At 37.9% G+C, this 25,638-nt stretch overlaps 1 protein-coding gene across 2 annotated transcripts in view; it reads left to right on the forward strand.

Annotated features, from left to right (window-relative positions):
• EXT2 (exostosin glycosyltransferase 2) overlaps window positions 1-25,638 on the forward strand; it is a 73,009-nt gene that overhangs the window by 39,988 nt on the left and 7,383 nt on the right. For both annotated transcript variants that reach the window (XM_042038425.1, XM_042038426.1), the window contains 5 exons: window positions 2,268-2,457; window positions 15,095-15,261; window positions 22,187-22,330; window positions 22,833-22,961; window positions 24,143-24,225. In XM_042038425.1, coding sequence (XP_041894359.1) covers window positions 2,268-2,457; window positions 15,095-15,261; window positions 22,187-22,330; window positions 22,833-22,961; window positions 24,143-24,225 — 713 coding nt within the window. The remainder of the gene's footprint in view (window positions 1-2,267; window positions 2,458-15,094; window positions 15,262-22,186; window positions 22,331-22,832; window positions 22,962-24,142; window positions 24,226-25,638) is intronic.

A 25,638-nucleotide genomic window follows, 5' to 3' on the forward strand; every position in this document is an offset into this window, starting at 1 on the left:
AGCAAGCAATTTGTTAGGAAGTGCTGTGAACAGAGAGAAAAAGTTTCTAGAAAAACTTCAAATGGGTGCCATTAATCTAGGTAGCAATTCTCACCCTTAAGTAATAAATAGAACATTGTCTGCAGATGGCTCTACCAGTTATTCCTTCTTGTAGGACAGAAACATATTATTTTCTTGGCACTCTGATTATGATGTTAAACCTCTGTGTCAAGTATTAATGAAAAGAGGTTTCTGAGAGTTGTGTTAAGAAGCTGCTTGACATTACCAGGGTCATTTGGATAATAGGAGTCTTGGGGTGGGGGTTGCATGGAAACAAGTGTGTAGTAAAGCTTTAATGAGGTGGATTATGCTCTGGTCACATTCAGATTGTGATTTGCTGTAGGAATTACTGAAGCTGCAGCAAAATCAGAGGGCTGTCCCCATCTGCCACTAGTCATCTTGTACAACTAGTAAAGTATGTACAAAAGCTTTAATTTTAGAAAATGTAATAATCTGAAGGCAGATTTTTCTCTGCACGTATCAGTTGCTGACATAGTGGATGTATATTTTCTGAATTACTGAGTGTGCTTTCGTGGGTAGCCATGCCCCTTTCATGAACCAAAGTTCCATATTGTATCGTTACTGTTTCTACATTATCCTATTATTCCTCTTGGGTAAAAACTAGAACTTTGTGTTTTCCATTAGGATCCTCACAAACAGTTTAAGATGAATGCTGCTTTTACCAGACCTGATAAAGTGTGTGTAGCTGAAGGCCAGTCTGTCTTTCCAACTATTTCAGGAAGTCTACTAAAACATATTACTCCTACTGACAGGTCCTTGCTTGGAACATACTCTTAGACCATCCTGGACAAAAGAGTGTGCCAATTCTCTGCTTAACTTTTCTGCCTCACATATTTATCCCCTCTTCAGTTTTGATTTGTTCATAGAAGGAAATCATATTCACATCATATTTTTTTCTCCTTTACCAAAACGGTCACAATGTTATGATGTCTTTCAGTAAATAGGCTCTTTATTCTCCTCATCGTAGAAGCCATTCTAGTTTGAGGTGTCTAACCATTAAACACGAGGAAGGCAATTGTTGGGTGTAGAAACTAACCCAAAGACTGATTGGGAAACAGAAAATGTCAAAGTTTACTTCCTACAAATATGACCTTGTAACTCTGAGTCTGTAAAACTTTCATTACTCCTTATACAAGCAGGCTTATGGTATGAGTTTAGCTGGAGAATTTCACAGTATTTCTGTAAACTGCTGGAAGTTGCTAACCTCTTATGAGTGTTCATAGTTTTTACAGGCTAGGATTCAAAACTTCCTTGCAAAACAGCATCACTCAGTCTCTGCTTTCCCAACTCCCCTTTTCACCTCGTCCCAAAGGGTTTGGTTTTTCCCTTTGCTTCTCTGTCCGACCCCTGCTTGGAACATCAGTTGGAATGGAAAATTTGAGACTAAAATGCTGGTGCTTTCATTCTTGTCAAATGGTCCCTTCACTGCTTCCCTCCCCCACGCTGTCAGCTCCAAAGGAGGTTGGCACATTCAGTGGGAATTTAGTTGTCTATCTTGTCTTCTGCCATCTGGGCTGGCTTCCCTATGCTGACAGTGTATTGAAGTAAGACCTTTAGAGTCTTAAAAGGGATGCCCTAGTTAAAATTCACAAGGAGCAGATAACTCTCTGAAGTTCATCCTTGCATCTCATGTCTTTTAAAATTTTTTTTAATGTAATAGGTGGGTTTTTTCCACCATTGAACAAACTTTGTGGAAGCCAGTACATTGTTCCTCTTCATACCTGCTTTTTCCCTTTTTGCTTGGGTGCATGTTTTATGCCAAGTTTGTGGGTTAATTGCTTTAGTTTTATTGTAGTTAACACTTTTTCACTCTGAAATTGTAGTGCTGATTAAGTTTCTCTTTGTTTATTGAGTCCTGACTATAATTTTAAATATCTTGAAATAATGATTAGTAAATGAGAATTGAGCCATGCTAGCTGGGTTCAATTCACCTTGGTTTTTCTTTTCTACAAATCTATCTGCCTCTTCCACTTTATTTTTTACCTTAACCTCTACTTGTTTGCAATATTACAGCTAGACAAAAATGAAAAATCAAATAAGAGATTGGAGTAAAGGTTTTGAGAAATTGCTGAAGTCAGGAGAGTCAGCCTGTCTGATCTGAGCAAATTACAAATCTGATGGTTAGTGCCTGGCTAAATGAATTACTCCCTGCTGTGATAATTCACTTTAATCAAATTCTTTTGCTGTTTTCTTGTTTTTCTTCACAGAAATGGAGCAGTGTGAGCAACCCACTCTTCCTTCCACTGATCCCACCTCAGTCCCAAGGTTTCACAGCCATAGTTCTGACCTATGACCGGGTGGAGAGCCTTTTCCGAGTCATCACGGAGGTGTCTAAAGTGCCTAGTCTATCCAAATTGTTGGTAGTCTGGAACAACCAGAATAAGAATCCACCAGAAGGTAAAAACCCATGGGAGGGGTGGTGGAGGAAGGTGAAACTGGGCATAGCATGTCTATTGACACCTGTTACAGAATGACCTTTTTTCTACATCTTTTATATTCAAGAAGTATTTTGTGGTTCTTTCAAAATAATCGGTTTGGATTTTTTGTGACAAAGTGCTTGAAAGTGAAATAAGAGAAGCCAAAATAGATTACAAGGAAAAAAGCATACTTCTGAATCAAAAAGTTACAATATTACAAAAAAATTTCTGTCCTTAACATTTTTTGGGGGAGTAGTAAGGAGAGGCCTATTTTTGATCTGTCAATACTGCTGCTACTGGACAGTTTCTAGAGCAAATGTGGTTCAAAGCAGCAAAGTAGTTTGAATGCTTGGAGCTATAAAATAAGTGAATATTTTGATTGATGAAATGAAAACTTGGGACATTGCATGTGTCCAAAATGGAGTTTCCATACCACTGGAATATCTTGTGAAAATGCTAACTCTTGCCCACTAAGACAATACATAAGTGCCTGTTTTAAAATATTTCTCTTTACAACACATATGATATACTATGCTGTTCTTTATAGTATTTGAGTGAGTCTGTTGTCATCTGCATGGTTTTTAAATACTTTTAAAATTTGTGGTTATTTTAAAAAGAGGACACATTCACAGATGTTTTCCTAAGTTATTTGAATGTGTAGATTTTTGGAAGAAGGTTTGGTTTCAAAGGTATATTAATGACTTCAATGTGAATTCAGTGCTGTAAATCTCTCAATTATTTGTTTAATTTTCAGTAGCTGAGGTGTGCTTTGCAAGCCTGGCATACTGCTGTATTGTATCCCGTTGTGCCAGGACATCAGTCCCAGGCTGCCCAGTCCTCACAGCTTGCTGCCTACAATTTCAAACCCAAGATCCTTACCCCATGTCTTTTTGACTCCTTCCATGCAATGTCATTGCACACTCCGTGGGCTGCTCTGTGTCCAACCAACTCCCTTCTTTCCCATCCCCAGGCTGCCCGCCTCATGAGACCATGCTGCTCCTAATCTTCTCCCAGGTCCTCAGCTGGAAACATTCCATTATGAAATCACCATGGAGTAAATGGGAGGTCTTGCCCCATGGAAGGGAAGCTAGCTAGGCTTGGCCTTTGGTAATCCTCTCCAGTGCTAGACAGACTCACCAACACTGCTCATTTTATTTCCATGCTTACTGTCCCTACGGTGACCTTCTTCAAGTTCTGAACACCACTACTAAAATCCTGAGCATTGTGCTACACAATTAAAGCCTCCTCTTCTCATTCTGGATTAAATACTATAGCTACAGTAGCTGTATATGAGCCTGGTTCCCATGTGCTGTACATATGAATCTGTCATTCTCATCTGAAAATGTGGTGATTTTGTGGGACAGGAAATGTTGCCTTCTAGGAGTACGTGTTCAAAAAAAATGCTGTATTGTGGAGTCTTCTTCAAAGTGTGTTGTTAGGACTCCTCACTTTATAATTCTCTTTCCAGAGGCTTCAACTGCTGCTGTGTTCTACTCTTCAAGGTTAGTTATTCTGCACAGCAGCAAGATGCAGCATAGAAATTAATCCCTGACCACTTGTCTCAATTTACCGTCTCCTAAGAACTTCTCAGAGCCAAGCTATTGCTACCATTCACTTTGCTCATTTGCCATTTTGGCAACTTGCTCCAGTTTAAATGAGAGTAGCTTTATTGTTTGCTTTAAACAGTGTTCTTTATTACTTCTTGGCTAAATACCTCAAGTTTAGTAATTTTTCACATGTTTTGTAACCCTTTAGAGTAAAAACTGTCGTGTATAAATTGGTAACAACTGGAATTTTTGCAGTAAGCAGTTCTTTTCTAAAAGCAAAAAGGCTTAGTGATATATACAGTTATGTGATCACTCAGTGTGGGTGGATTTAACCCAAATTAATTGCTTCCACATTTCCTTCAAGTGTGTCTGAGATACAGGAGAGTTGAAGCAAATAGATCATTACAATGACCTTTTCTTTTCAATCATTGTATTAATCTTGAAAATCAAAGTGTTTAATTTTCTTCTGCCTCTACTACCACTAAGTCATAAACCAGTTCAGAAAAAACCAATAACCTGTAGAGCTTAAAACTGTGGACTTGAGAGCACGGTTGAAAGCGTAAGCAGTTTTGTCCTTGCATTAGCTTAAGCATTGCATTGGAGCGAATAACTATTTGTTTTCAGTGTCCCTTGTCCCTTTATTGCTGTTACAGCCATTGTAATCTCTTGGCCTATGGCTAGAGAGAGGTCAGTTTGATTAAATTGACTTGTTTTATTCCAGATCCATGCAGGGCATTCCACTTGGCTCTTCAGCCAGCCTCTCGTTCAGTCTGTCTATTAGTGATCCTAATCCTCGGACTTCAAAGCTTCTGCTGTTTATAGCCTGTTAAAGCCAGGAAGTTTCTGATGGATTAGAACAAGGAATGAGTTTGAAGTTTGTAATGTGCACCACTGTCACTGATAAAGTCTAGTTTATTACCCTACAGTAGTATCTGCACTTTTATGGCTATTCATTTTTAATTGGTTGTAGTAAAGCAGAGGTGCTTAACCTTCTAGAGCATCAAGTGCTGTATTTCTTGGTCCTTTCCACATAAGGGGCATGTTTTGGTACAGAAGCAGATCTCGGCTTTTGTCATTGCAACCCCTCATGTGTTTGTTTTGTTTTGCATATATAAGTGGGAGGGTTGGGTGAAGAACATCCAAGTTGCCTTCCTTAGTGAGTGAATATCTGCGCTAAACTGAGAATTAGGTTTAGGTTTCCTGGGATGCAGCTGGCAAAGTGCCACACAAGTGGCATGTGGCCTTTTCTTTCTTTCCTCTGTCAACACCAGAAAATTATTATAAGCGAAAATATCGTTGTTATCAAAGCAATATACTATGCACTTGCAATAATGCCTTTATGTAATAATTCTCACAACTTAGGAGGGAAACCTAATAAAAATTAAATGCTCTAAAAATTGTACAAAATTTAAGATCATGGAATCACAGGTGGTCACTGCCAGCAGTACTGCTGAGCATCCCAGCTAAGAGTCTGTGCTGATCTCAGCTGCTGTGCAGTGGTAACAAGTGTGGGGATTCTGCAAGGTGTATGGAAACAAAATCCTTTCAAACTTAGGCCTTTCAGGGCAGATGCAGCTCTGATGTGACAGAATTTTTTTGTTATTCTGGCTGATAAAAAGGGTAAGCAGGTAAGAGGGCAATGGATTAATTAGACACTTGACTGGAAAGCTTTCAGCCAAATAGCACATTAAAATATAAAATTGGAGAACTACATGTATGTGGGCTAGATATCAGTAGTAATTTTAAGATTGTTTTTTCCTTAGTCTTAAGAGTTTGCAAGGATCATTTTTTAAATTTAATGTTTGAGAACTATCTGTGGAAGTCTGAACTCATGGTTCTGTGTTTTCTTTAGAATCAGTGAAAAGAAACAAGACAAATCTATGAGAAACACAGATGTCTTGTGCAAAGACAACAAAGTTTGAAGTTTACACAGTGTTTTTGATGGTAAAAATATTAAATCTTCTATATGAAATAGCAGAAAATATCACATACAATGATGATTCTAATCTGGAGCCTTAAAACATTATCGAATCAGCTTGTTATCTTAAGTACTCACTGGATTTAGGGGATGTGATCTCTGCTCTGTGTCTTTGGCTGAGTTTTGCATATTTTCTCTGCCATGCATTGTATGCAAGAAGCCCATCAAAGCAGCAGTAATGTCAGTAGGCCCATGATTGTGTGTATAATACTAATCAAAATATTAAAAGCTTTGAAATATTGCAGGAAAAAAAACCCAACCTTTTTCCTCACTCGCTCTGCATCAATTAAAATAAATGTTGTGGTCCAAGTGCCTGGTGCTGGGAATATTTGTGTAGAAGTCATGATTTTCTCCATCAGCCAAATATTTTTTTTTTTCCTTTCATTTGTGTTTTTCTAAATTGCTAGTTCTAAAATTCAAGAAAATAGTCTGCGTTAGAAATTTCCACCAACATTTGTTTCAAGCAAGTGAAGAAATCACTTTGTCTACCACATAAATCGTATTACAATGTATAAATTCATTACTGCTCATATGCAACAAGCTACAAATCATGTGTGGTATTGATTCCTTTTTAGGTTCAGTTTTGTAAAAATGAAAAGTATATTTTAAAGAATGTGTATTTTCTGTTTCGTTGTGGATCCTGGAGCTAAGCTGCTGATGAACTTCTTATGGTATTATTGAAATAATGATCTTTGTATTTCTATTTGATGCTGTTAATGGACAACATTGATACAAACTGTTGGGGATAAAGAAAGTAAGTATCCTTTGGACTGCTGTATCTTAAGGAAGTGTTATCTTTAAAAAAATTAATAAAAACATCTTCGGTGACAGGTTTGGTTTTTTTGCATACTGTGCCTTTGGTAGTCAGCACTGGTAGGAATGTTCTTTTAACCTCTCTTGAAGTTTTGAATTAATTTGGCTTCTTGATGATGGACTTAATGCAATTCTCCTTGATTAGCTAGAGAGCTAATTCATGGTGATTTTAGTCTTCCACAAGTAATTTAAAAAACATTTTGCAGTATTTTTTCCTAGGGAAGTCTAGAAAGTTAGTCTACCAAACCCATCTTGAAAAAGCTGGGCCCTAAATCGCGTCCTAGAAACAAATATTCTATTTTGTTATTACAAGAGGAATTCTGTGCATTTCTGTAGAACAATATAAACACTCTAATGTGGGTAGAAAGCACCTGTTTTGAACTCTGAACAGCCATAATGGAAGGAATTCTGATAATAAGTAGAAGTAACATGCTTGATGTTGTCGTTTCTGACAGTGTTTTGAAACTTCAGACTCAGCCAAATTCTGCCATTCAGTATTAGAGACTGAAAAAGTATTAATTAGGTTTCATCAACAATGTTCAGTTAGTTGCATTCATTGCCTACTATAGACCAGCTAGAATAAGCATCAGATGAGAGCTTGTACAAAAGTTCAGGTATGAGAATTGAGTGTGCTGTATGGGATTCTGTGCAACTGCAGGTACAAACAGCATGTTTCGAGATGTTTTCTGCCAGTTTTTTTATTGGTCTTTGTCTACCTTGCACAACTTCTGGAAAGGTTTTTCCCTTTTGTATTTCCAAATGGGCTCCATAGAAGTTTTGGGAAGTCAGAGCATAATGTGAATTAATATTCTGGACCCAGGTTAACACTAGTTATGAGATATTCTTAGCTGTTGTTACTGAGGCAGTAAAGCAGAAAAAGAATGTTTGTACAAATGTCTTTGTATGAGTCATCAAAATGCCATGATTTTAGCCAATAAGTGGGTCTTTTTTTTATTTGTCATACTAGTTTTAATACTGGCAAGCATTCAGTTCTTGCCATCAGGAGTGTATGCTGCATTGCCAGCTCCTCATTATCCTTACCTGCTGCCCTGCTGCTTCCAATTGCAAATGCAACAAACCATCTGCATTCAAGTATCACTTGCTATTTTTTGAACTTGGTACTGCTTAGAAGTGCTGTCCTGAGAATATTGGTTAGCTCTGTACAGCAGCTGTACTGATTCTCATTTTCCCTAGGGTGAGTGTTGAAACTGGGAATGGATGATTAATATGTAGAGCAAGTAATTTCCTTTGTAAATACATTTCTGTCTTCTGACAAGATTGACAATAATGTGTGTGCTGCAAAAGGACTTCTTCAGATGTTATAACCTCCCAGTTTCTTAGTAGCAAGGATACAGAGAATGGTGCTATTTAACAACACGATGGTGTGTCCTGGTTGTGGCCGGGACAGGGTTAATTTTTGTGGTCTGTACCAGCTCACTATTCTGTACTACCTCACATCTTTGTGAGAGGAAGGGAGTCTCTTCCAAGGAGAAGGGGTTCCTTCTGGGTGAGAAAACTTGGTGGAAGGAGCTGTCTGGTATTGGCTGTTGTAGGGTTTTTTTCCATGTGAATAGTTTCTTTTCTTGTATTCTGTTGTTGGTACTGTTGCCACTACTGTTCATTTTCTTATCTCATTGCTGTTTCCAGTGAGCTGTTTTTACCTCAACCTGTGATCTTCACCTTTTGTGCCTCCAATTCTCCACATCTCCATCCTCCTGCAGCAAGAAGGGGGAGGGGAAGGAGCAAGAGAGGAGTGTGGTTTGGAGAGTCTTGGTGGGGGCACTGAACTGGGGAGTGCCATTCCCAAACCATGACACAGCGCCATTTCTCTTTGAAAAGAAATATTCCATGGAAATATTGCACTCCATTATTTTTAATGACCCCCCCTTTTATGTATGATGTAACAGTTCATTCAGTACTAAAAAACAGGGCTGGATTTCAGACTCAGAAATAATTTTTATATATAAACAATGTGCAAGCTTACATTAGTTGCATTTTCATTGCAAACATCTGATCACAAGCCTAGGGAGGTGTGGAAAGTGAGAGTTGTTTTTTGTGTGAGAGGGTATTCCTTTAGGTTATAATGAAATTGCCTCTTTCTCACGACTGTTCTCCCTTCTCTTATTTACATGTCTCATGTGATTCACTGGCAGTTGTAGCTGAGAAATGCATAATTAGAGGATGGGATATTTTGCTGCTCTTTTATATGTGAGTGTTTTAACTGGGAGTGTAACTGTGGCACTTTTTTATCCTACAGTTTAAATCATCTTGAAATCACGCTTGAAAAATTTGCTCTGAGATGTGGACTTGCAGGACTTAATGGTGGAATTGGGGGGTGGCCAGAAACACAGCCATGTATGTGGTTGTTAGGGTCTGCAAGCCCATTAGAAGAGAGAGCTGCGTTTGGCAAAGGTGGGAAACTACTGATTTTGTTTAGAGACCAGACACTGTTTGCTATGGGCATCTCAAGCAATCAGTGCATCAGTAGTTCTAAATAGCACATAGTGCCAATCGTGACCTGAGTCATTACCAGAGAGCAGGTGTAAGTATTATTCACTCTTCTCTCATGGTTATTTCAGTATGACACACAATAGGAGGTGCCTGTCATTCTCTTATAAATTCATAAATACATAGACTTGTATTCACTCCAGAGAGCTTTATTTCCATAATTGGCTTCTATTTTCTGCTGCATGACAGAGTCCTCACTGATTTTTAAAAAAGTAAGAGTGGTCCCCAGTCCAAACATGCATTTTTACTTTTGGATGCCTGAAGGATCTCGTGCCATGATGTAAGATTCTTGAGCTTTTTTTGTGTTTGTCATACTCTGTTAAAGGATGCAGCGCTGTCTTATGGTAAGAATAAAGGCTGTGCTTTAATCTTGGTTATAAAAAAGTTTAGTAAATGGAGAATTTCCTCCGTATACATTTTGCTAGTGCTGAGGTTTCTCAGAACTTTCCAAGCAGTATCTGAAAATTCAAAGTCTGATATTACAGAAGTGACACACCCTAATTCTGATTGCTCTTTAAATACAAATATTTTTCTTTTATGGTCCTTTAAAATAAATACAGTCAGTTCTAACCTTCCTGATGGATTCTGAAACTTTGACTTCTGAAGTGACTGTTGTCTTTTTTATATATATATATATTTTTTTTTTTTTCTTTTGGAGTTCCTGTGGCAGAGCTAATTTGTAATACGTGGATCTCTCAGTAGAGCCTGCTGTCCTTTATGACAGTTAATTTTGCTCAGGCTGCCAAAGTTATTACCCAGGTGTCATTGTGTCATAACATCTCCCACGTGCTTCCATCTCTGTCGGGGCAGCAACCTCCAGTATCAAGTCAGCCTCTAGGCAGCAAGTAGCCTTGTGCATTTTGCATGCTGCAGAGTAACTGGTGCCCTAATCTCTTATTCGAAGTTTCTCCAAAATGCTTATATTTTCTTTTCATTAATCTAAGGCTAAATTCAGAAACTTTATATTATGTTTCTCAAAGCACAAGTATTTGACAGTAACATACCCGTTGTTGAGAACTGGTCATTTTGAGAGACCTTAGTAAATCATGTGGATTTAAAAGGATTTGCTGACATCTGAGATGCGTGCTGATCATAATTAGATTACATCTTCATTTTTCATACCCTTTTCATTACTTTTTCTTCTGTAACCATTCTTTATGCAAGTGGCATGTCTGTTAGTAAGCTATCAAATAGTTGATTTTTCAGAAGAGCTGGAAGTTTAATGCTTATATGCGTGCTTGTTTTTCTGAATTACTATTTTTTGATCCAAATGAATTTTCAGTTTCAATTTTTGTTTCAGTGTATTCCTGCACTTCGTTTTGCAATTTAGTTGTCATTTTTTAACATATAGTAGACATGAAAAGAAGAAAAGACAGAATAAAAGAATACTTAACTTGTATCAAATGTAAACTTTGATGCTACATACAAATACAAATTTACATATGCTTGCATACCTATGGCAATTCTGGTTGCTACTGAAACACTTAGAACAGTATTTTTGGGATCTAGCAGGCTGTTCAAAATTATTTTATACCAATCCTGGGGTTGCATTTGGATAATTATAGGCAATTACCCAAAGGTCTTTAAGTAGCTTGCAAACATTACACAGTCTATAGTCTTTATGAGGCAATGATGTGTGTCTTTGTGAGGTACCTGTAACTGTTTTATAAATGGGTACTTGCACATTGCATGGTAAACTAGAAAGAAAGCAGTGAGTGGAATCAAGAGTATTAATTTGCAATAAACAGTTCCAGTCATTCAGTGCTACTGCCTCCTGAGGTTACGTTTTGGAATTTCAGTGGTGTCCTACTGGAATCATCATTTCAGATTATGATTCATGCAAGGCTTTCAAAGACCTTACAGTGCTGAGAATAAAGTGAGCTCCTAACACTATAATTGGAATCAATGCTCTTGAACATTTCTGTAGTGGCCCCAAGGAACTTGCTGGATCTCCCCAGCTGGTGGCTGACCGTGGCTTCCATTGGAGTCCATCAGTAATGGGATTGAATCCTTCCAGCTGGCTACTGGTCCGTATCACAAGCCACTCAAGGGTGTTAGGGCTAATGCCTTATGCCTTCTAATAGAAGGATAAGAGGTGAGTAAAACAGGACAAGAATGTGCATACATGTCATGTAAAGACCATGGTCTACAAGACCACACAGATAAAGGTAGATTTTACAGACTCATTTTCAACCTTACACGAAAAACCTCGAGGTAGGAAACTGAATACAAATTTTGCCAGTAAATATCACTCTGTATTTCTTCTTTTTTCTTTTTTTTTTTTTTTTTGGCCACCCATGCATGCCAGTCCTCCTTTCTAAAATACAGTTCCAAGAAAAACTGACTTTTGAAGACTTAGTGTGGTTTGGAAATATCACTTTGTTTTCCTGACTGAAGTAGTGTTTGGACTCTGATGTCTTTTAGCAGTGTGCAGATTTGTGAGGTTTTTGAGTGTTGTGTGAGCTGTTAAATCTGAGAGGCCCAGTGGCAATGAGGATGTGGGCACTCTTTCCTGAGAGCAAATTTTACTTGTACATGTGGGAATGAAGCAGCCTCTCTTCTTCTCTGGTACTGTCTTCCTAGTGCAACAGACTGACAGTGGAAAGAGGACAAAACTGTCTTGGAGGCAGACCTGATTCTGGGTTATAATGGAATTGGAAATGTGTACACATAATTGTGTCCAATTATTTTTGGTGTTGTCTGTCAGCCAGCATTCTTCAGATCCTTCTGCTGAGAGCAATTCCAGAATTTGATCTTATGTTGCTGTTTAAAACCTTGAACCATTTTCTCAGGTTAAGACTTCTCTTATTTTGGTCCTTACATGGCTTTTTTCATTGACACCTATTTTAACTTCCACTTTTCATTCTCAAAACACGGAAACGAGGATCTTACTTCCTTATGCTCTTTTCTGAATTTCTGTATTTGCTCCCCATGTCCTAGTAGTTTATATTCAAGCTTCATATTCTTATCCTGGTGCCAATCAACAATCTCACTGCTCACAGAGTTTGAGGCAGAAGGTGCAGTAAGACCATCTGGGTTGACCTGTAAGTCATCACTCACCACACTGCCTTTCTTTTCAGTCCAGTGGCTTCTAACTTGACTGCATCTTCTATAATAATACCCAGTCTTGTTGAAAGACAAGATGTACAGAACCAACTGCTGTCCTTTTTGACTTCTGCCAGAGGTTAACCACTGTTACTATTAAAAATGTCTGCCTTATTTATACTTTGAATTTGCCTGGCTTTAGATTCCAGTCATTGTTTTTTGTTATGTCTTTCTCCAGTTTGTTGAAGATACATGGCATTTTTCTTCTTGTGTAGGTGCTTGTACATGTTAATCAAATCCACTTTTTGTTCCTTCTTTTAGTAAACTAAACAGATTGATCTCCACGTTTTACCAAAAGACATTTTCTCCTGACCTCAAATAACTCATGTGGTTCTTTCTGCACCATTTTCAGTGTTTTAACATGGTTTGAAACATAAGAACACCAGAATGAAACAGTATTTTAGCATCTGTCTGTGTCTGCGTACAGGTAAAATTGCCCTACCCTCTGTCCCCATTTCTTACTACATACCCATCTATATATACAAAAATTACATTAATTCATTTTGCACCAGCAGCATGCTGAGAACTAATGTCCACTCTGTCCCTTTTAACCTTTTCGGAGGCTGCTTTCAGGGAAAAAGTTGCCTTGGTCCTAGTGTTTAACTGTGTGTCAAGTTATGCCAGTGTGTTTTTTGTTCAAATGTACCTAGTTTACTCAGCAGTCCAGTCATATGGACTTTAGTAAGCTCTGTATGACTTTATTCTCTTCACTATTTTTCATGTCTCAAGGCTTTGTGTCACTTGCACGTTGCACTGGAAATTTATATGTATTTCAAACATGAAAATTGCAGTGACTTTAGGCCCAGTATCAGTTCCTATAGACTCCACTTACCACAGAATCAGAGAATGGCTAAGCTTGGAAGGGACTTCTGGAGATCAGCTGTCCAACCCTTTCTCTCAAGCAGGATCATCTCAAGCAGGTTGCACAGAACCATATTCAGATGACTTTCAAGTATCTTCAAGAGTGGAGATGTCACTACCTCACTGGGCAACTTGTGTTAGTGGTCAGTCACACTCTGAAAAGGTCTCTCCTGAAGTTCAGAGGGAACCTCCAGTGTTTCAGTTTGTGCCCATTGCCTCTGGTTCTGTCGCTGGCCCCCAGTGAAAGGAGCCTAGTTCTATCTTCTTTGCACCTTCCCTTCAGCTATTTGTACATATTGATGAGATTTTCCTTGAGTCTTCTCTTCTCTAGGCTAAACAGGCACAGCATTCTCAGCCTTAGTAAGGGAAATGCTCCAGTACTGTCATCACCTTCACGGTTCTTTGCTGAGCTCTCTCCAGTTTGCCCATGTCTCTCTTACACTAAGAAGCCCAGAACTGGACACAGTACTCCAGCTGTGGCCCCAATATTCTTTAGTGGAGGGAAAGAATCACCTCTTTTAAGGTGTGTCCTTACACACATTTGCATTTGTCACAGAGAACAACTCAGAAATTCTTTGAGCAGTCCTTTTGTATTTGACTTAATGTGTTCTTGCTTATTTTTCTTACCATTGTCACCCCCTCCATTTCACTAGTGTAAGAAGCTCAAGTGGTCATCTATTCACAAGGTCCATAGACTCATCTTACAATGCTCTCTTTCCTCTCAAATTTTCATTAAAATATATGTTTATGTGAAAGCCAGCAGAAACCAACATATGGCATTTGTACTTGTTTAGCTATTTGTTTAGCTTTTAATTAAAATACTTTTTGATGAATAGTTGCTTTTGGGATGCATCATACTGTAATAATGACTACTGTTAAGCTTTGTGCTAGAAACTGTACATGGTTATATGCATTTGGAATTAATGTATAATATTTAGCCCTTCCATTTTCTTTAGCTTGGTGATCTATACTTAAACCTACTGTTATTCTTTTGTACTAATAGAATAGGGTTGTGAAAATTTTTGAATATGTGCAGAAACTGTTAACGTGACACTTCAGGTGCTACATGTTAAACACATAGAAAAAAAGGAAATTAATCCCATTGTAGAGTGAATTGGATCCAGTTTTTTATCTACAGGGGGGTTTTGTCGCTATTTAGATCCTCATTTGACTTATGAATTTTAATGTTTGTGTACTCTAGTGCTCTCTTCTATTTGTAAGAGTGCTGTAGAGTGCAAGTTAGAATCCATTTGTATTTATCTAGATTTAAATTATCACTGTGACTTAGGACTTTGAAGATGAAAGAAATTGCTGAGACACAGAATCTACTCCTTAACAGTAGTCAATAGTGCTAAACATTTAATTGATATAATAAAATTTATTTTTCTCAGCCCTCGATAGAACTAACATTGTCAAATTCTTTATGACCCTAGACTTGCAGTCAGTGATTATATACTGCTGCTTCAAATTACTTCAGTTGCAGTTGAGTGAAGTATCTTTTCACGCTGTGTGTCCTGAACCAATACATATTATCCCCACTCTTGCTCTGTGAGTGTTATAAGTTGCTGTTTTGGGCAAGCTATCCCCTGTGTAGCTGTCCATGAAGCTCCTTGTAGAGAGCTGCAGAGGGAAATGTAGCTGAACTTCTGGCTCTTGCCTTCACATGCTCTTGTGTTTGCCACTGATTTGCCATTAAGAAGCGTTTCTTTAGATGCAAAGAAGAAAAGAGCAGCTGAGAGGGATATGCAGACTCAGAAGTAAAGTATAATATTGAATTCTATTTCTTTTAATTTTTCTCTCTCTAGATTCCCTCTGGCCAAAGATTCGTGTTCCCCTGAAAGTTGTTAGGACTGCAGAGAATAAACTTAGCAACCGCTTCTTCCCTTATGATGAGATTGAAACAGAAGCAGTGTTGGCTATTGATGATGATATCATTATGCTGACTTCAGATGAACTCCAGTTTGGCTATGAGGTAAGAGAATTGGTTTTTTCCCCATCTCTTAGGCTGTCCAGTTCAACATTGTATATGTATATAAAGTGGAGGAACCACTGCCCAGTCTGTTGATTCAGATTGTTACATCTCTCTTTACCGTAGCAGTTCAATGCTGACTGAAATAGTTTTACAGATAGTCATTTACTGAAAATCCTGCCAGCTAAGAAGTTTTCAGTAACTGGCATAGGAGTGCCAAGAGACTCCAGAAAATGTATGTAATTAGTGTAGTGGAAGCAGCCTGAAGACTGAACTGCATTCTTCTTAACAGCTTCAGTTTTCAGATAAATCAGAAGTGCTAGCCAAATGAACGTGTCTTGATGGACAAGACAAGTTTCAGAGATTAAGTGGTGGGAACAGAGGAGGCCTCTTGAGGACATGCCAAAATAAGGTGGAGTGCAATGAAAAGAAGAACTGAAGAATTTCAAGGAGGGGACACATGGATCATGTGCTTGAAATGGCAAAACAGCTGCTGTTGTAATGAGGGTATGGGCAAAAAGAAAGTTTGTCCAAATCAGTTACCCATGGCGGTACAAAGAGGTGACAGTCTTCATAGGTACTTGAATTGTTTGTTAAAAGTACACTTACAGCAACACTGTTGTCTTCCTTCCAAAACTCTGTTTTGAATTAGGTAATTTTTGTCTTCCATTTGTATTTGAGTGTACGGCACAGTCCATGATCTAACATTACTGTTATATGTGTGTATTTAAGACAAAAATGCTGTATTTGTAAATAAATCAGAAACATTAGAAATGTAATACCATATTTTAAAAAAGCTTTGAATTATTTAGTCACACCTGTACATGCATTATCAACAGCAAAAAACCACTGGGCTTTGTATGTGAGAGCTAGAACATGAAACTGTTACCTAAGTTGAATGAAATTATGAAAACTGCTTCTCTAAGGTGGAGAAAGCGAACGAATTGTGATAGTTGTCCAATTTTTAGCAATCTTAAGTGCAGTTAATACAAGATGATATTTTTAAAAAATATGTTGGAAGTATTTCTTTAACATATGTACATGTGTAGTAAAATATTGCTCTTTCTCCCTCTCGAGTCAAAGAGACTGTTAGCAAGTAACAAGCTTTTGGACTCCAGAAATGTCATGTGATGATGTAGGTATGCTGAAGTAATAACAAAGATGTTAAGTAGTGGAGACAGAGGTTTAATCTATCATGTGTGTCTCCAGAAAGGAAATACTTCCCTTGCCAGGTTAAGAGTAGTGGGTTAATACATGAAGTGTAAAAGATGGAATGAAGAGAAGACAACTGAAGGAAGGGGGTTTGGCTACATAGACCTTCTCTATACTTAATGTTGTCTACACTGAATGTTTTAAGCACTGTACTGCAACAGCAGAGCAATCCAGTGCTGGCAGTTCTGCAAGCTGACTTACTTTTGCCTGTGTTGGTGCTTATAACTACTAGTTTTGAGGGTGATTTGATGGAATGAAAGATACCAGATCCATAATGTGCATGCTGCATAAATCCTTGCTCCATTTGCAGTTTGATTTCCATTTTCATAAAGCTGTCTCAAAGTGACTAAGAGTAAGGAGTGACTTACCAAAGTCACCTAAGTGACTGTGTAAGTGGTTCCAAATGAATTGCTGCTACTGGCAGAGCAGGCTTGAAGGGCTTTGAAGCAGAGATTCTAACTGCAGCTGAGTTCCAGCTGTGTCAGCCAGAAGTTGTGAGAAGCAGAACCTTGGTTTTTGTGTATCTGAGCTGTTAATTTGAACACCCTCAATGGACAATATCTTTAACATCACATATATTGAGTCTGGTCACTCACACTGAAAGGGGTTATCCTCATGAAAAACAAAAATACGGCGAAGAAAATTTGATGTGAATTCCCCTGTAGTCGGTGCAATTAGGGGATAATTGGGACCTGCAGCTGTTCATCCCCTAGGATAAAGTCCAACAGGTCTAGGAGTTTGACTGTGCTGGCTCATTTATTGGCCATGTGCCTTGGTTGCAGGGACTGTCTGAATAATAGTCCTGATATTCTGTGCGTGAATGTAACTGTTTGGACATAAGATTGTTTAGTTTGGCAGACTGGAAACTATTTATTTTGCAGTTTGTTGCATTTTATTATAAATCCTATTCCATTTTGATTCTGGGAATTCAGCTTACTGAACAGTAACATTGATGGAAAATTAAAGTGCCATATTGAGAAGATAGTTGAGACAAACATAGGAGAAATTTGAGTTCTTATATTTTGAGTTTGGCTTCCCCCACCTCTGCCCCTGCTCCAGTAAATTAAATGAATAGAAATGTCTTTGAATACAGAAGCAGAGCAAATTATTCTAGAAATACACAATTTTCCTCGTATAGGGGGTGGGTGATGTAATTCCTACTCTCTGGCACAGAAATCAGGGGCTGAAGATTGATCTTTCCTGTCCTTGAGTGTCTGTGACTTGCTTGACAGGCCCGAGCTGGCTCCCAGATGTTTAAATTGTCCTCAGTCTGTGATAATTTATTTATCTGTTTATGTGTTGTACCAGAAAAGTATCTCTCAAACTCTTGACTCATTTGCAGGGGAATCCAGAGGGAACAGTAGCAGCATATAATGTTACCAGAAAGTTTTCTTTTAAAAGTAGGTCTGCTTCTGCTTTGGTCATATGAAGGGCTGGAAACGTGACATTCAGTAATTTTCTTTTCTCTTCTGACATCCTTGAAACTCTACATTTAAACATGTGGCAAAACCCCCTCTGTCACAGACTTGTCTGAATGTATAGAGCAAGCCTAAAAAAAAACCCCAGAAAACTTTGATCTCTGTACACTTTCAGCCATAAAAAATTATAGTAACACTCAAAGTGTCAGACATTTTTTACTTGTTAAAAGTGAACTATTATGGTATAGTGATTTATGACCTTGCATAAATCTATTGGAGCAAGCAGAAAAATAGTCCCTGTGTGCTGCTGTATTAAGGTAGCAGAAGAATACTCATGACATTCTGACTTTGAAAAAAAAATTTCTGTTAAGTTATATGAATTGGGACGCGGTAAAAAAAATGTTATGTCTAGATAATTTTTTTCCCACTTACTGAACTTTGTTGTTCACAGAGAAAGTATCAGAGAGACCCAAGAAATGGAACAAGTATTTAAATTATCATAATCTTAAAAAGTTAAAGCAGAACCATTGGCCACCTCTGAAGTGTTTGGCGTTTGAATACAAGACTGAAGTCAAGCACTGTAGCATTCCCACCTCTGTGTCTCAGCTGGCCTCAAGGCAGATGGCTTAGCATTAAGTAATTTCTTATCACATACTTATGCAGTACTTTGCCCTTACTGAGTCAAAATATTTTTATTAGAGCAATAATAGAAATAGTCTAAATGGGGATTATTGCTCTGAGCCTGTTTTTCGTTCATAGAATGTACGGTTTGGTGCATTGCTAAGTTTGCATTTTTTCTGTTGAAAACTTTTGGCCTTCTCTTGATAGATTATCTTATTCTGTCTCAGAATTGTTTTTCAGTGCTTCATGACTCTGGCATTCTTCAAAAAAAAATCTACTCTCAGTTGAATTGCATACTTTACTAGGCTGAAATTTTCATGAAGTTTGAATGCCTTCTTCAGAGGAATTCTTCCTTGCTCATTTTGCATTCCTTTGTAGGAGCAATACTGTAACTCTAACAAAAGAATTATTCACTGCTGGCCACATTCAAAGCTCTTCTTCAAATTGAAGATATTTTACAAAATACATGTGTGCAAAGCATCATGTGTCTTTTAAAGGTCTCTGTGTTTATATTTTGCTTTATTTTTTTAGTAATAGCACAAGCCATTCCTTTGAGGACTGCGGGAGAATTAAGAGTGGATGGGGCTCTGGAAGGCAGAAGGAGTACTGATGGGTTGTGTTTCTTTTCATTTGTAGAGGATAGTCAGTGTTTCATTCTTAAAATGTTGTCATGGTAGCTTTGGAAATGCCGACTATTTTTCTGTTCATTAAATTGCTGAAATTGCATGTGACTTAATATAGTCTACTGAATTTAATGCATAAATTATGATGTTTGAGAATGTTTTGTAGAAGGAAATGCTTCTCTGTCCTTCTGGCTACATGAGAATTTGCTGTTCTGATGGCACAGCAAATTGCACAGAATAGTTGAGGCTGTGAGGCAGAAAGAACTCTGGAGAGATGAGACTAGAGGGTGTTTTAGCTATGCTGTGTATGTCACTTGGGAACTTGACTTGGAAACAAAATTACTATCATTTTCTTTTGGTTTTCCTTACAAGGCTTTTAGTAAAACTACTAAGTCAGAACTTCTGTTTGACATTTCATTTGGGAGATGCTTCATCCAAAAATATTTATCTTCAGGGTTGACTAGCAGAGTCTTTGGAATGACTTGCCTGCAAAGAAGCATACCTCCTCTTCACTTGGCAATATGTTTTTCCTTGGATGTGTCTCTTACCAGTATTAAATCAGGCCATCCTTCTTAGTCTGAGAAAGCTAATAAGATCACTGGCTAAAATGGAATGCATTCCTAACAGACTAATAAATTATAGGCAACCATCAAACAAGAAAATGGACAGTAGTACAAAATAGAGAGTAGTATTAGAATCATTACCACTATTTTTATTCTCAAAGCTTCCTTATAAGCTGTAGCTGTATATATTAATTTTGGCACAAAGCATATTTATGGATCTGGGCAATGAGCTGGATGCAGCCATTGGGAGCCTTTCCAGGAATTACCATTGAATGTGCTAGTGGTGAACATTATGAAAAAGCCAAGCTTTTCCACTGATTTTGAAAGCATTGCTTTAAAAAGGAATCTTTGTTCAAAACACCAAAGTTATTTTTCAGATGCATTGAACTGACAATTTTCAGAGGCCAGGAAATTTTTTTACAGGGTGGAGTTGATATTTAGAGTGACGCAAAGAAATCTGTATCAGTCATGTGCATTATAGTTGGCTTTTATTTTATGTCATTTGGACTCTTGAAGATGACACCAAGGGCAAAACTAGAAGGGATATGAATCCAGGGTTCTGTGTTGAGAAGGCACTGCAGTCCCGTGGGAAGCAGTAGCTGACTTTAATCTTTCTTTCAGCTGCTGTTAATATGCATGCCATTTCCTCTACAAGAATTCTTAGCCCAGTACGGTGCAGATCTGTAGTGTTCTGTCAAATGCTTTGTTGAGCCTCAGTAGCTTATGTGGTGGTGCCTTCCAACAGCTGGGAGATAGACATTTTAATATTCAGGTTTAAAACGAAATCATTAGTTTTTTGAGTCCTGGAGAGTGAGGAATAAAATTTTGAGTGTCATACATTTAGTTTTGTGTTCTTTATTAAGGATTTTTACATCATGTCAAGATAGATATCTCAAGCCCTCACTGGCTTTCCTGCCAAAAGTCTGTATTGTTTTAATTAGCTTATGGCACCGACTTTTAATTGTCCTGTGAATCCTCTTCCTTCAGTTCCAAGTTATCTGCTTTCAAGAACCCTCTGTGTTGGAGTGTTGTCATATCTAAATACTGTCCCAGTGCTTGTGCCCTAGAACTGTCTAGAAAGATTGATTTCTGGATAAAATACAAGTCGAGGAGTCAGAAGATCTGGTTCCCATTCTTGTTTCCTGTATGATTTTTGGCAGGTTTCCTCATCTGGACGATTGAAATAATAACTGCTCTCATCATGGGATTCTGAAGCTGTATTAACTGACAGCAATAAAATGTGTTGAGATGTATAGATGAAAAGGTATATACAGTAATGCAAAATCACAGAAATGTAGATGCAGAAGCAGTAACTTAAAGCTGATTGTTTTATCATATTTACTTTGACAAAATACTTGCATAGAGTCCTTACAGTGCAGGCTTCCCAACTGAAATGCTCTGACATGTAAAACGTGCCCAAAGTGAACTGCTGATGAAGTGATGTTTGCAGGATGGTGGAATTCCAGATAACACTTTCTTTTACTGTACATTCAGCTGTAGGGTTCCCTTGTCTGTTGCACAGACAAAGGAGATTGTGAAGGGATCCTTGGGGATTTTTGAGATCCTTTGTTCTTGTTGTTGATCTTGCGTACAAAAATTTTGTTGTGTATGCATCTGTTTGTTTATACACTACCAACCTAAACTGGAAACTCTTGTAACCTAACTGTGTTAGAAAGTCAAGACTCATTCTTCCAACAGACCTAGCAGTTATTTGGATTAAGAGACAAATTTTGAATAATTTCTCTGCAAATAATGCAGACAAACGGCATCTAGCAAACAAATAGCATTCAGACCCCTCTAAATAATTATAATCCTTCCTCTCTTTTTCTCTAATGCAAAAATTGTCCATTATTTAATGTGGCCAGCCGTGTGGAGAACTGGGGTTGCGTTAATGATGCCCTTCTCCGTGTTCTTGTCTACTGTATTTGATCCTGTAGTCAGCTATAAAATAATGTATGGAGTGACAAGGATGGTATCTTGATTGTATCCAGCTGTCTGGAACAAGTCAAGGGCAAAGAGGCCTTCCATGTAGCCAAGCACCCACTAAAGAATATCAGAAATATTAAAATTTAAGCCAGTTCCTGACAAAGGAAGCTGGTTGGTTAGATCCAAAGCCAGCTGTGAAAGTAGTTAGGTTGTAGTCATATCTACTGAAGTTAACATCAAAAGTTTCATTTTAATCATGCTTGGGTTTAGTTAGAGTTAAAATCTTTTTAAATAGTCATTTGTATTTCTCTATAACAATTATTTTAGTATTCCATTAATGGCCTTTTGCTCTGGGACATGGCTTCTCTGAGTTGTAGGGTCCTTCCACAGCAAGCTTGTGTTTTTTTGTACTTCTTCCTGGCAACTTTTTATTCCAGGAATTTGGACTTAGAAGAATTTAAGTGATCTTTGCCCCACTGAAACTCTACCCTCCCAAAGCAGATGTGTTGCATTTGCTTTCTGTGCAAGCCTGGTTAACAGCATGTCACATTTTTTTTCTCTTCAGGTCTGGCGTGAGTTCCCTGACAGGTTGGTTGGATATCCAGGCCGCCTGCATCTTTGGGACCATGAGATGAACAAATGGAAATACGAATCAGAATGGACCAATGAAGTCTCAATGGTGCTCACTGGGGCAGCCTTTTATCACAAGGTAATATACAACTTGTAATAATGTACAATATGTACATTAAAAAATATCTATATGTGTTTCTGTCATTGTTCCATCACTTTTTGTGGTGCTATGATTATGCTCTTTAGAACGGAGAACCAATTGCAAACTTTCCTTGGACCTCTTTCAGTTGCTGTGAAAACCAGTGATTTGTCTCTGCCTCTAAAATAAAATCATTACTGACCTGTATGATCTCACAAAACTCTTGCTAGTTTGCATGACCTGAAAGTACGTAGCAAATTTTGCAGTGAATGTAGCTTTGTAGCTAGCAGGTTCAGAAAAGAAAACCAATTTAAACGAAATTTGTGTGCTGGTCAGGAAAGGAATAATTATGCAATTTAGCACCCAAAAATTATTTTCTATCTGCAGTATCATTTAACTGCCTTCAGACAAGAACTGCCGTTCCATAACTGAAATATTTAGTCTTGCAGTTACTGTGTCTGTATTTAAAATTATCTTCTTTCTCTCTCTCTTTTCTCTGCAGTATTTCAACTATCTTTACACCTATAAAATGCCTGGAGACATCAAGAATTGGGTGGATGCGCATATGAATTGTGAAGATATTGCCATGAATTTTCTCGTAGCAAATGTCACTGGCAAATCAGTCATTAAGGTGGGACTTTTCTGTTGTTTATGTTTACATAATTAAAAAACATGAGATACATACTTAAATTTATTCAGTAGGCTTCAATGTATTACTTAATCCTCCTTTTTCTCTCATTTTACCCCGGTATGGTATCTTGTTCTTCTTCCATGGTAGAAAAGCCCCTCTAGTAAAATTTTTATGTTAACTGGGAACAGAGAATTGTTTTTTACCAGCTGTTTCTGGTGGCTATTTTAGCCATGTAGATGAGCTATAAAGAAGATAATTTAAATGACAGCTGTACATATGTGTGTATATGTACATACCCACATACATATATTTTAACTATTTGAGATCTCTAGAGGAACGAAATTGCCAACTGTCCACAGCTCACTCTATCATTGCCTGACAACAGCTGATTTATAGGAATGTTAATTGCAAGAACGTTAATTGCAAGATCAGCTTTAAATGAACTTTTTATCCCTGAATTAATTTCCTGACATGTTTCGACACGTTTTCAGGTCTAGACATTCACTCCGTACATTCATTTCAAAGTGTGTCAACTCGGAATGAGATTTAGAGGCCACCAGGCATTACTTCAATTAGCAGGGCCCATTTTCCCATCTGTCCATCATCATTTACTGGGACTGGTGGCTGCATTTCCTGGAAAAGTCTTTAGAAGATAAAGTGTGTGCTTTTGCTGAAGCAGTCTTTTGAGCTGTATGAGGGCACAGCAGAGTAATTTGGCACCTCTGTGCGATTCGGAGAGTCTTGCAGAGTTTGCCAGTCAGCCCTTAACCAAAGAGAGCAAAAGAGCGCCAGTTGGATTAACGTTACGGGGAAGTATGGGAAGCTATATTTCATCGCTGTTATGGCTGCAAGAACAAATGGTGTTTATACAGGGACCTTGGCAGTGAGAAAACAGTCATTAAACAGGAATTAAGGAGCTTGTCATCGCCACTTCTTTTCAGTTACAGAAGGAAAAAACCCTCCAAGCCGTTTTTATTGGGCCCCTGTGAATTTTTGCAGTCAGCTGGGCCAGATGGAGCTGAATGGAGGAACAGAGTGGCTTTTTTTTTGTACACCCCCTCTTTTTGAGACAGCTCAGCTTACACTGCAGGCATGTTCAGAGGTATTGCGCTGCTCTCTGTGCAAGGAGATTGATGTCCCTTCTGTTGATATTTGATAATATCTGGCGTGCCTTTCTGCAGGTGACCCCACGAAAGAAGTTCAAATGTCCTGAATGCACAGCAATTGATGGGTTATCACTGGACCAGACACACATGGTGGAAAGGTGAGTGACCACTCTTTATTTCTCTGATTGCCTTGTTCTGATCCCTAGAATCTTATCCTGTGTCTCATTAAATTAGGATCAAAAATGATAATGTTTCTATAAATTACTAATTTTGAAAGAATGTTACATGGATTTGGATTTGATTAGCATAAGTCATTCCTACAATGGGTGATGTGTCACTGAAAAATAGACTACTACGAAAAAGGACTTTAGAAAGGTATAATTTTTAACAGCTTTGCTGTAAAGCTTATAGGACACATATATGAAGTTCAGGTTCTTCACAGTATGGTCAGTAATACCACAGTTCTGTTTGGCATGGAATATGAACTGTAATAAGCATGATTTTTTTTTTTTTTAAATCAGATAACTGATAGCTTACCAAAGAGTAGAAAGGATATAAATCATTAATAAAAGAATTTGAAGTGATATTTGTACGTTGTCTTTTCTCCAAGGATTGGGAAGCACATAGCTTCCACTAGTGAAGGGCATTTGCTGCACAATTCCATGTTGCGTTTTTTAACAATGGCAGCATTATCATATTTTTCTGAAAATTTAGTTTTGAAATGAAGTATGCATTTGGAAAGGCACTGAATGCTTATAGTGAAATACTGGAAGTTTGTAAGTATGAGATTTCCATTCCCTGCTTTACAGTAAAAGGGCTTTCTAGCCTTGACCAAGACACCAGGCTTCTCTCTGCCTTGCCTTCTGAATGTGTGAAATAAGGGAAAGTTTCTTCACTTTTGCAAAGCTGTTCAATTCCTGTGGTTGAAATGGGCTATCTGACAATAAATGTACACACTAGTTATTCAGTGGAATTTAACTGAGATTTAGGACCGACAGAGGCATCTCACCTTAGGCATCTTGGGCTGTTGCATCTTTCCTGCAAACTTTGGGAGAAATCATTTGCAGCCATGGAACTGATGGGGTAGATAAGCAGGGGGAGGAAATCACCAGAAGAAACAGACAGTTGGACTTGATGATCTTAAAGGTCTCTTCTAACATTGATGATTCTATGATTCTAAGAGATGACCAAAAAAAATCTGATCTGCATTTAAAATAGGCCACTTCAGATTTGCATGAAGAGATATAACGTGGTTATCTTACTAGTGATAGAATATTAACTTTAATTCTAATTTACATAGTGACTAGAATTTTAACAGTGAGCTTTTTTCTGTCCTTCTCTGCAGAACTCAGAAAATTTGAAGTGTTGTATGGGCTTTAATAAGACTGGATTAAAAAAAGGAGTATGCAAGTCAGGAGTAAAACATACCCCATTAAGATGGTAAAAATTACTCTGCAGGAAAATTTGAGAAAAGGGAGGGAAGTCTTGTAGATCTTAAATGTTAGCTGAAAGGGAAGCACAAGAGGTTTCCCCATATCTATCAGTTCTGCACTGGCTTACAGGATGGACTA

This window comes from Corvus kubaryi, unplaced genomic scaffold (assembly GCF_017639235.1).
Source record: "Corvus kubaryi isolate FWS band 111438036 unplaced genomic scaffold, C.kubaryi_AGA036_p1.0 37392, whole genome shotgun sequence".
In the NCBI taxonomy this organism is placed as follows: domain Eukaryota; kingdom Metazoa; phylum Chordata; class Aves; order Passeriformes; family Corvidae; genus Corvus; species Corvus kubaryi.